Genomic DNA, 12,291 nt, shown 5'->3' on the forward strand with positions numbered 1-12,291 from the left:
TGAAAGGATCCGTGGCGCTGTGAGCCCAACAGAAACAAAGAGACGAGTCACCTGTGTGGAGCGGGAGAGAATTAAAACCAACAGCAGCACAAAACCTTGAAACACCCGAGTTTCACTGCAGGTGCTAACAGGATGGCTTTGAGCCTCTCCAGTCTTGTCTCAGTATCTTCCAAGTAGTAAGTGGTGACGTTCGTGCAAGTTGCTCGCTGCTCTCAGCTTACATTGCCTTCTGGGAAACTGAGAAGAGCTCGAATGCTTATAAAAAGTTGGGCGTTGGGTCCCGGAGTACATTTGCAAACCAGTGCTTCAGATGAGTGATGTCTTGCAAAGGCAAAGCGTGGTTTGGAGCTTCTCTCTGAGAGCCCATCCCTCTCTGTCTGGAAGTCCCCACTAGCGAAGGTCAGCTGGGACACCGGAGCTAATGTTCTCTTGATTTAAACTTTGCTGAGCTGCAGGCAAGGTGTCTCAGAGGAATCTCAGCTCTGCAATTAACGTCTCTCAGAGCTCAAGTTTGTTGACCTATGGGGCATGGCATCAGTTTTCCTTATGTGGTAGGTTGCGAGAACAATAGGGAGAGGACTGTGTGGCTTTTCTGTTTTCTTTTACTTCTGAGGCAAACAGACCTGCATCTGTTCATGCTATGTTATGTTGTCAGTGCTCTGATGCAGGTGGGATATGTGCATTTTTGCCTCTGAAAAATACTCGGGGGGGGGGGGTGGGGGAAACAAACACAAAGTGTTCAGCTAGCAAATTTCACATTAGGCAATTTCAAATAATAAAAGAACCTGCACTTTTTTTTATACTCTTCTGTGTGGCTGCTTTCCTTTTGGTGTTTGGTTTACTGTTATTGGTCCTAAAGCCTTTATCTTAAATCTCCTTACTCCTCCTTGATCCAAGCAAAAGTTATAAACCTGCGCTTGTGTCACCAGCAGATGCTGTCTTGGAAATAGCTTTACTGTTCCAATTTGAGTGCTGTGATTTCACCACAGGACGTATATGGGTAAGGGAGTTGATACAAAGGGTGGCAATTTTTGATCAAAAGGAAGAGTTCTCATAAGCAGAGAGGTTAATTTTTTGAGGTCAGGCTCATTTGCTTTAGGATATATATACAAAGGCCCTACCTGTAAGGTTCTTTAAAACCACGTATCGGAAAGAAAGCCACTTTTGATTTATTTAAAAGCAGCAATCTACATATGCATCCAGATGGAATGTTGTCTGTGCATCAGGTTTATCCCTCCTGGTGTCTGCCTTTTTAAAAGGATTCTAACATAATGATTTTTTTTTTCCTCGGTGTAGGTGAGTATTGATCTGCTGCCTGGCTTACACAGAATGCAGGAAGTATCCCAGTAACACATTGTATTAATGTGGGCTAAAAGCAGTTTATATTACAGATGAGGTGGAGGAAGATGGAGTTCTGCAAGACTGGACACATACTATAAATATCCATAAAACTGACAATTTTATCTAAAAACAGTGCTGGCTGGATTTGCGTATTTTCAGCCTACTTAAACTGGAGATAATAGTTGAACACTACCTGAGCATGGGTCGCCCACACTAATGTCATTACCCTCTGCCCTTTAATGGCAGCTTTTTCTATTTAATGTTGCTGTGCTGCAGCGGAGAGCTGTACTGCGTTCATATGTGGGCTAGAGGAAATATGATCCCGATGGCCAGAAATGTGTGTTGCTTTAAGAACAGGATTTTAAATAACCTGGAAAGCTCTTTTTACTCCAGCAGCTTCTTGTGAGTTTATCCTTTACAAAAAGGCAAACGCCTACAGTTATTTTATTTGGCCTTGATCTTCGGTTAATCCTTTCTTCAAATGGCTGCATTGTGCTGCTGGCAGCCTGTAACATCCCATCACCAGATGTTGACCCTTTGAAGACAGGCTGCCATTGACTCCTGAGGGAAGGACGGGGAGGACGGGGGTAATTTTAGTGTATAACTGCGGTCAGTAGACATGTTCCGATCCCTATATGATATTGATGCCTTCTATGATTTAAGCCAAAGTGAGAAATTGGGCAAATTAGGCTCTTAATTAGCTGAAACACTTGCAAGACATTATTTTGATTGCCTTAATAGGGAGGTTAGAAGTATCATTTTAAGTGGCTTGTGAAACGTGGTAATTCGGAGTTAAAGCTAATCCCTTCCCTTCGTATGCTATCATGAGCAAGTATGCATCACATAGGATATGTAATATAATGTGTTCATCTGAGCCTTTCTGCCTCCCACTGTCTTCTGGAGTAGAATTTTTAGAGCCAAGTTATAAACCTGTAAATGTGTTTTATGCTGGAAATTCTTGGTGCTACCTTAACTAGATCGGTACCAGCAAAGGCCAGCGTAATCAAACAAGGCATTTGAGATATTAATGGTCTGCACTTCAGTCAAGTCAGCTGGAAAACAGGGTGGAAAAAGCAGGACTGGGGCAAAAACGGGATTCTTTCACTAGAACTGCACTTTCCTAGGAAAAAAAAAATGCAATGATTGGAAATACTTTGATTTTGTTCTAGTGGTTGATTTCATCATTTGGCGTCTACTCTTTAACTTCTAAAACATATATTCTATTTTTGATGGTTCCATATGCTTTTTACAATCCAGATACTAATTCCTTGGGTGGAAAGTAGCAATAAGCTTTCTTTCTGAAGTTTGTTTTTAATACTTGGCATTCATGTAGTATTTTGAGAATGTCAAGTGCTTCAAAGACATACCTGTTATCCTCAGAACGCTTTTGTGTGGTATGTGCATAACATAATAAACCTGAGAGATTTTCAGGAATTACACAAAATTAAAGATAGGGGAAAATCTAACAAAACATCCATTTAATCTCTGCACCGATGTAGGATTTTTCTCTGCAGTTTTTGTGATGGAACTCCAGACCTGACGTATACAAGTGTCTCAAGCTGAGGAGGCTTCAACTCATTTCTTAGAGTAGTAGGTTTGGGGGATTTTTTTTTTAAACCTCGTAGATGTTCAGGTCCAGCGATGCTCAAACAGTATATTGCTCTTTCTGCTTTTTGTTACGGAAGTGATTTACTGTTGCTCTCTTCTCCACTCCCTGTTGTTCAGTGTTTGGTGTTTGTGTGTCAGAGCTGCACAGTTAAGGACCCGTTCTGGTCTCTTAACACCCCTCAGGCAGGGTGGTTCTGTTGTCCTTGCCGTGCAGATGCGGGACTGAGATGCTGTGCTACTCTTTACTCAAGCACATGCAGAATGCCTGTTCAAAGAATTAGATTTTGGGTCTGCTGAGTCTCAGGCTGTCTCTTTCATCTTCTTCCATTTATCTCTTGTGACATGATAAGATTTTAAATTGTTAGAAGTTCCGACAAAATCAGGCTTTGGACATGATGGAACTTAATAGCAACTGTTTCTCCTCTAACTAGACCAAGAGCACCTCCATTTTAACCCGTCAGATAGTTGGCATGCTGTAGACCTTGATGAGATTGCTTTTAGTGAGTTTGGGTAGGTCTTGGGTTTAACAACACCATCTTTGTTGCTTAAAGAAGCACGCACAAGTCTTTACTTGTTGCACTCCTTAAGGATGGGTATGGCATCTGAATCAAAGCTCTGCAGGTGCACTGCTTTAGATAAATCAGCTTCCCAGATTAAAGAGCTGTAATTATGAAAACATTAGTATTGTCTAGTTCAGATATGATCTACATGAGTTCCCTCTAGCACTTGGCAACTGAGGATCTCATACACCTTATAGCTGGGAAATTGGCTCCGTTCTGGGGCACGTAAGTTCTGTTGATCTTGAATCCCAGAGCTCCAACAGCTCCAGTAACCACTCTTTGAGGGAAATGTTTCTTCACAAACATTTACCTAAAAGCTGTGATTTGATCCTCCCGGATCCTGTTCAGGTAAGAAAATATTTGGATAGCCTGAATATGTAATCCCTTTTCTATGTACCTTATCTTTGATATTTAAGAGCAGTTAGTGAACTGGAATCTCTTGTAAAAAGTTACTGTAAGCTAGGGAGTTACCAGAAGATTAGAGAAGAGTTTGCATAATATGTGTGCTCAGGAAAATTTACGGAGCAATTACATGAAAAGTGGGAGGCTAAGGGAAAAGAAATCATTTCCAGTGGTTTGAGCTGTTTGTCCACGACAGAGCTTGGGAATGCACTGAGCCCACGAGCCTTAGGGTGAGTGGGAAAACCTCTGCACTGGATTCAGTGATCAACATGGGTGTAAGAAGCCCAGCACCTCCTATGTTTGGAATAGAGGAAGAGTGCTGGGCTTGAACGCTGCTAACATGTTTCAACATCTGATTTGTGAGACCTGATTGTTCTGAAGAGTTCCGCAGGAACTAGGAACATACTCTCTGCTTTCCGAAAGTGAGGAGTTGGGTTGCTTGATTTGTAGATCATAAAAATGCTTCGAGGTCCCTTAGTAAGGTAGCTCAATGACTTTTCTTACAGCAAAACAGGAACACGCCACTTCTGATAGTCGCCATATGTGTGACCTAAATGCCTGAACACAATAGAAGCTGAGAAATTGTGAAAAGTGCTGGTTCTGACAGCAACGGTGTGTTGCCCTTCACGATTTTGGTGCAGTATGTACCAGCTGGAAGAGCTGACAGCTTGTGGGCTGGTTGAACCCTGGGAGATCCTTCTCATGGTCACACTTTGAGGAACGTTGTAGTTTCTTCTTCATTTTATAACTTAATCTTTTTACTATGGAAAAACAGCCAAGAAGTCAGTGATGAAGAAAGTCAGCATTATTTTAAGTGCAGAGAACCAGTGGTCTGGAGTATTAAGGAGGTGTTAATTCTAACTCTAGTTTTTGGCTTAATTAAGACTACAGATTTAAAAGTTTTTTTGTTTTTTTTTTTTTTTTCAAATGAAAAAAAGACAAACTTTTGGAGAAACTTATAAAAGTATTAATTTGCTCTGAGCCATGCTAGTCTCTTTGGTAAGTTCATAATTAGGCAGGATTTTTTTTTTAAATGGGTATTTTTGTCTCTCAGGTATATAACTGCTCCATAAATGGTAAATCTGTATTCATACGTTGAGGGTTTTTAAAGGCATATTATTTACACAATTCACTGAAATGGCTCCTCTGAAAGCTGGGTGGCTCTCTCATGTAATTACGTATTTAGCATGCCTTGTATCCACAGTTCGGATGGGGGGGGGGAAGAGAGAAAAAATAAAGCCCCACAAAGAACTACTAAAAATAATTCATTCCATTTTTGTGTTTTTTTGAGGCTATATCATACAACTTTTTCACGGTTAAGAACCCAATAAGATCAAGTGCTACTGAAGCTAAAAAATGAAATATATTTGGCAGATTTTTAATTGTGAAAGCACGCAGGTTGCACTGGGGATTTCTTTTCTCTGTATCTATGTCATATATTTAATCAAAGGGAGTACCTACTTGAACAGCAGAGAGAAGAAATATAAGACGTATTTTAACTTTTATGTATATATGAGAGGTCAAAAGGATGAAAATTAGACCAAAGAAATAAACCCAAATCACTCTTTAGCAAGAAGCAAATTTCTGGGATTAAGTTTCATGACACCAACATTGGTAATGTAAATAGCAGCTGCCTTATCTAATATATTTTATATGATGTATTGCATTCTGTGGTGACAGGAATAGTGCACATCAGACACAGTGTGAAAGTGATGTGTGTTATATTTTTGGCCTTGGCTTAGTTAAATATGTGGCCAAAAAAAGTAGAAGAGGAACTGAGTGGGCATGAAAGGTTTGGGGTTTGTCCTCCTGCTTTTTGTGTTGTGTTATAAAATAATCATGAATATTAAGGATCCTAGTAACATCTGAGCATTTATTTGATAAAGCATTATAAAGGGTCAAAATTCCTAAGGCATATAGGAAACAGTACTCTGAAAGAGACTTCTTCAAGGAGAATTGTACTTCCCAGCCATCCCATGTTTGACTTTTTGAGTGATGAAATGTGGAAAGACCTGTCTCATCACTCAGGCCTGGTGTATCTAGTTTTACTATGTTTTCGAGTGTCCCTTTATTTTATTTGCTGCAGTTTGCATGGTAGAATTTGTAGTAATTCTCTTTGCCTCTTGTCCCGGTTTTAGTAATATTTACAAATTGTGCCCTGTTTCTGTTTCTCTTTGTACAACCCTGTCCACTTCCATCGCTTATGATCAGTGGGACCAAACAGCTAAAGCCCCTTTTCTCTGTTTTTAAACTCTTCATCTTCTCTTGTCAACATGTCAGATTCTACTTGTGCTCCTTAATGAAAATATTGCGTGAACAGGATCTTAATTCCCATCTCCCAGGAGAAGAAGAAATTGTATTGATTTACCTCAAGAGATGAACTACATAAAGCACTGGACAGGGTGCTAGAAGAGGAATAATTCTGAACTAGGAAAGGATTGAAATAGATATGGTTAGCAGCTGAAGTTAGTCTTGTGTACAGTTGACCAAAATTAGCAATTGGAACAACAAAAAAAAAGGGGTTTTCGTTTTGGCTTTGCCACTGACTTGTTATGTTGTGCACAAATATATGTTATGTTGCCTGTAAATCAAAGGCATTTCATGTGCACAGGTTATCACAAGGCTGAGTGCAGGGTTCAGCAATGCCTAGTAGGTTATTGCCCTTTAGTATGTAAAAAAGGGCGACAATTAAAGGCTTTAATGCTATATTACTGTCTAATTAAGATCTCCAAAGTGTTTATAAAGAAAATATCCTTAAACTAGTGTTCAATTTTTGTTGCTGTTTACAGTGAGTTCAGTAAAGTGCGTTTGTATTTTCACACCTTCTGTGCACTTTAGTTGTAAAGTGTGGCAGTTCAACAACTTCAGTTTTTTCCTCATGTAGAACCACTTAGTTGTAGAGGAGAAGGTGATATATTTCTGACCCGTAACGTAATTTACTAAAACTGTGTTAGTTACCTGTAGTATATTGTATTTGCTGAAGGACCAGAAGAGAACAAATTTGATCAAAAAGCAGCCTGAAATTGTAGCGTATAATCTTGTAATGCAATAGGAAATAAAGTAAATAACCAGTTTTTAGCAGTGGCAAAAGTTTAGCCAATGAATGTGTACCGAGATTTGTCTTTAGGACATCAAATAATTGGAATAGAGGGTAGGCTATTAGTGGCGAAACATCTGATGTAGTCAAAAATGTTCTTGCAGTATAGTTACAAGAACAGTTGGATAGGTTAAAATATGGCTTCCCTTCAGCTCAGTGTCACTGCCCACTCAGCTCAGCCTATTTTAATTCAAAGCAAGGCAAGCCCATTTAATCACCAGTGGAGCAGCTGGTACCAGCCTCTGTCAGGAGCATGCTGAACTTGCTTCAAACTCTGTTCTCTGCGTTTCTGTAGTGGGAAGACATATTTCAAGAGTTCAGGGAACAGCACTTAGAGAAAGAAATGTGTATTTTGTCAAATAATTCCGTATCTAATGCCACTTATTGTCTCCTAAAGATGCTTAGCTGTTATAAATTAAAAGCTTTGCACCACTGGGTCAGGAAGGCGCACAGACATCCGAAGTATTAATGCAATTGGGAGAAAGGAAGGTGGAGAGGCTGCTGCACCCCAGCCCAGTACTTAGCAAGCAGCATCAGCATTCCCATTTGGCTGCGGTCCAACCTCTGTGCCTCCGTATCTTTGTTTTGAAGAATCGATGTGGATTGACTGGAGTTCGGGAGAGGATTTTGTCAGTCAGCTTTCAAGCAGAGAACGCAGAGGCCGGTCCCTTGTTTGTGGAGCTGACAGTACAAAAGTGAGCATTTGACACATGGCTTGCTCCGTGGATGGGGACAGAGGCTGTTGAGATTTTTCTGAGATCAGGCTGTAAATGAAGTTGTTCTGTTGGGTCACTCATCTGATTTACACACAAGCTGTTTCTATTGAAGCACCTGGGGCCTTTTGTTCATGCTTGTGAATAAGCCTCTTTCAGTCACCAGCAGTAATTTAGAGTCTCTGCTTCCTTCAATAGGTAACAGGCAAGAACAGCAATGGCATTTTCTCCCAGCGTGTGTGCAACTTCCCACCTTTTTTTTTTTTTTTAAGCTGGGTAACAGAACTGTTTCAGTAATGTGAATTTTGTTACATACCAGAGCAGACTCAGAAGTCATCTAAGGTGTTGGTAATTGTTCACTGTGTACTTCCTAGTTCTGGAATAATACTCAGCAGTGAGAGCACATGGGTGAGTACCAGTGTCCTCTGCAGATGCAGGGAGTTCGGCAGAAAAGACCTTCAATGTTTTCCTTTCTGGTGGCAATTTTAGAGGAACATAACGTTGTAATTGCCCTGGCACAATGGAGAGCCCGAGCTGCTGCTGGTAGTGACTCCATCCGACTGGAGTCGTCTCTCACATCAACTTTGAGGCAACATGAGCGAGCATTGCTGCAGAGTGGTCCTCCTTTTTTCTGCCTCTCTTTCCGTGCTTTGCTCAGTACATATATTTAAAGAAACCTCTTTTATTTTGCCAAACCTGCTTCAGTGGCAATCAGGTCTTCATCTAGTTCATCACGGCAGGATGGAAGATTGAGTGAGCCCAAGGAATGGGACAGCCAGGGAAGAGGGACTAAGGCTGGGGCAAGCCTTTGCTAACAAGTCTTTATGCACACAAGAAAACATGGGATAGTTATTGTCTTTTTTTTCTTTTATTTGTATCATGTCTTGAACCTTAGGATGGATAATGGTAAACAGCTGATGCTTACCCAGTAAATTTGCTGTATGTCATCAGCGATACCACGTTGTCCTCAATCTCCTTTGTTACTGTGACGTTCTTTTAGAGTGTTGACAGCCAGCTTTGATTGAAGTAAATATTAAATTGGATAAAAGGTTAACTGTAGATGTACACTTGATTATTTTTTTTTTAAGGCTGATCATCACAACAGCTTTAATAGCTGGAGCGATACACATTACATTGCAAAGAAAAGATTGCTGGCATTTGGAAGGTGCTTGTAGGTGGGAGTGAGTGTCTCCTGAAAGGCTAGGATGGCAGACAGGGAAGTATCGCTCAGTTCTGGTGCCTGTTACAATATTCTGGCTCTAATTTTTTGTCTCCAGGAAAGGCATTATCTCACGTGAGGAGTAATATTATAAAGTACTCATGTTCTTGAGTTCCCGTTTCTTTGTAAGGTGAAGAGGTTTTAAAAGAGAAAAATGAGGTGGGGAATTTATTTTAAGGTACCATAGACTTCCAGAAAGCACATTTGTATAGGTTCTGTACCCCAGCAATCTTCTAATGCTATTTCTGGAACAGCAGCATAAATTGTGACAAAATACACCAAAGAATGTGGTGATGGACAGGGTTAATCTCTCTGTGGCTGTCTACACACTGCCGAATTATGAATGTTGATGATCACCTTTCTGCTCAGAGATGGGTTTTGTTGCTCCTACATAGTAATCTAGTGCAAGATTTTCTAGCGCTCTTAAGAGCAGCAAGAAATGGTGGCTCAAAAGGCAGCTGTCATTTCATACCCATTCCAGCTGCCCTTTCCACTCGGATTTCTTCCCAACCCCCTTAAAATGGGGAAAAAAAAAAAAAGTGTTGCAAAAAGGAAGAGTGCAAGGGTTTGAAATCTCTAGCATCTAATCTGTCACATCCTCCAGTTTTCATAGCTAGCTGCCCATTTACAATGTACTTGCTTTTCTCTGCCTTACCAGTAATTAGACAAATGCAGCAGTGCTTATGGCATCAAAAATTCTCTGGCTGGTAAAAGCAATAGCTGTCATAACGCATCCCTAGATTTAGCAGTAGCGATTTAAAATGAATAAGCAACTCTCTGTATTTCAGGAAGTAAGGGCTTTAACTATACAAAATGGTTTGTATTTTCCTTGACTGGCTGCTTTGGCTCCTTTTTTTTTTTTGTATTTGTGTTTTCGATGATCAGAATTTTTGTTGTAATAATTGTATTTTATTTCATGAATAACAAGGCAAGCAGAAACACAAAATCCTATAAAGTGTCACCAAGTTCCTGTTCACCTTGACCTGCAGGTTTCTCCTTCTAAACCCCAGTGTACAAAAAGCCTGTTCTTTCCCTGCCAGTATTCCATTTAAAGTTGCCATTTGCTTTTCTGCTTCCCTTGCAGAATTGCTTGCTTTGTGCTGTTTTGTGCCTGGAATGTGCTATGCATGGGGAAGAGGTCTGCTTAATTGGAAGGGAACTTTTTTTTAGTGAAAAAACTCGCACATTGGTGTAGAAAATTGATCAAAAAATTACTCTCCTGATCCATAATGCCTTTTTCTTGCTACTCTGACATCTGTAAAGCTTCTCGGAAGGAAAGTGTCACCAGCAGTTTGTGTTCTCTTAAAGATGTCTCAGTCTTTAAGGCCAGTTGCAGTCGTGTTGATGCCATTTGGCTAAGCCTTGAAAGTTCCTGTAACCTGTGCCATCCTGTCTCATACAGTCCCATCTCATAGTTGTCCTTTCTCTGCAGTGCTCTATGCCCAGATCTCTGTGGCTGGGCTGCTCCAGCCTGGCGGACAGCATGCCCTCGCTGCGATGCCTGTATAACCCAGGGACTGGCGCACTCCCAGCTTTCCAGGTACTTTCTGTCTCTCCACGCTCCTTCTTTTCTCTCCGTCCCTGTATGTGTGCATCTGCTTTTCTACTTCGTTTGCTTTACCTTCATTTATTCTGCTCCATACTGTATGCCTCTCCTTTGTCATTCAGAGCTCCTCCAGTATTTAAGCCCATATTGCGTAGATTCAGGGTGGCTTAGTAGTGGGGCATTTCCATTTCTTTGATTTAATATAATTATTTTGTCTAAATTGGCTTGGTACCATCATCTTTTCTGTTGGCTTTCAGTTGTGTCAAAAATATAGCAATTATATTTGGCAAACAGTATCCATCACACAGTCTCCAATCTGGCTATTCATCCAGTGATTCCCTTCCTATCGAAATTTTCTGTGTGCCATTTGGAGGACTGAGGGGGCGGGTTCATTGCCACAGTGATAACTGATGCCAGCGTTTGTTTCCTTCAAGTTTGTTAGCAGTAGTCTGGGCACTTTGACTATAGAAAATTTTTGTACAAGTAAGCTGTCAATCAAATGGCAAGTAAAGGAACCTGGTTTTCTTTGGTCTCCGCATTTCTTAGTTAAGCTTTTCTCAGTCATGAGACAGCTTTTTGCTGGACAGGGTTTGTTCAGATGCTTTAGGTGACCAGTGACTCTTACAAAATTGAGTTACTCTCCTGTGGGTGAAGCAGCTGGTAGGTTAGTGTCTAGAAACCCAGCTAAAGCTCAAGATTGTTGCAAGCATTTTATGATGGCAAGTGGGTACAAAAAGGAGAGCAGTGGAGACTGGACTGCAGAGATGTTATGTTCTTATCAGATGCTCTCTGGGTGATTGTGTGTGAACTGCAGTGTCTGGGGCACCTTAGAAGTATTTCTGGAGAGAGTGTGCTCATTTGAGCTCATGGTAGCATGAATGTTTATTTCAGGGTTTGTGCTGCTGGATTTGTTGACCTAACCTGTGGCAGAGAGTTTTATTCACCAGCATCTTGCAAAACCAGGCATAATGAATAGGCTAGAATCGTCCTGAAAATTTCAGAATCATTTTGTTGGGAGTTCGTTACCCGCTTCTAAAGGGTAGCGTGCAAAGATAATTTTGAATTTGGCTGCCAGCTTCCAGGACTAGGAGAGTACTGTGGAAATAATCGTCTCAGTCTCAGGGGAGGCTTAAGTGTATTACATCATTTTGCTGCAACTCTTTTTGCTGACCCAGCACTAGCACTGATGGACTCTGGAAGGTGTCCTGCCAGGCCTCCTCTGCTAAAGCAGCAAGCCTTTAGTGGAGCTTTCCATCGGGGAGGGGGAAGAAGACTTTTTGTTAGTCTAAGAGGACTCTGGAGACAACAGGCAGAATTTAGAATCCTACTTCTAATCCTGATTTGCATAATTTGGCTAAATCGGATGGGCCTCATTTTTGGGGCTTTCTGCTGTTGAATAAATCTCAGATCTCTTTAAGCTCAGGTTTTAGATAACCTTAGCAGTATATCGAAAGCAATTTATAAACTCAAACTGTGACTTCTTTCTACTTTGAATTATTTTTGATTACTCACAATAAATGTATATTACAAAGGGGAAGGGGAACTCGCCTCTTTTAGCTCAAGATGTTCTCGATAATGATAGCTACGTACAGTAACTTTTCTGCTAATATGCTGCGTTGATATTTGGGGTCAAATGAGTCAGAAGCTGAGCCGTTTACCGTGTATTGCCTTCTTGGAAGTGGATCAGGACTTTGACATTTGCATTCCTGCAGATTTAGCAAAACATTTCCATGGGTATTTAGTGACTATGGGAATTGGGGAAGGCTGCCTCACTTGCCATCTAAAATGGTATACTAGTAGTCTTC

The 12,291-nt window shown here is 40.8% G+C and overlaps 1 protein-coding gene across 5 annotated transcripts in view; it reads left to right on the top strand.

The window, feature by feature from the left end:
• BTRC (beta-transducin repeat containing E3 ubiquitin protein ligase) overlaps positions 1-12,291 on the top strand; it is a 120,970-nt gene that overhangs the window by 17,184 nt on the left and 91,495 nt on the right. For 2 of the 5 annotated variants that reach the window (XM_035547810.2, XM_035547809.2), the window contains one exon: positions 10,373-10,480. The exons of the other annotated variants lie outside the window; for them this stretch is intronic. In XM_035547810.2, coding sequence (XP_035403703.1) covers positions 10,373-10,480 — 108 coding nt within the window. The remainder of the gene's footprint in view (positions 1-10,372; positions 10,481-12,291) is intronic. 5 annotated transcript variants of the gene reach the window in all.

The sequence above is a fragment of the Cygnus atratus genome, chromosome 7, assembly GCF_013377495.2.
Source record: "Cygnus atratus isolate AKBS03 ecotype Queensland, Australia chromosome 7, CAtr_DNAZoo_HiC_assembly, whole genome shotgun sequence".
NCBI lineage: Eukaryota > Metazoa > Chordata > Aves > Anseriformes > Anatidae > Cygnus > Cygnus atratus.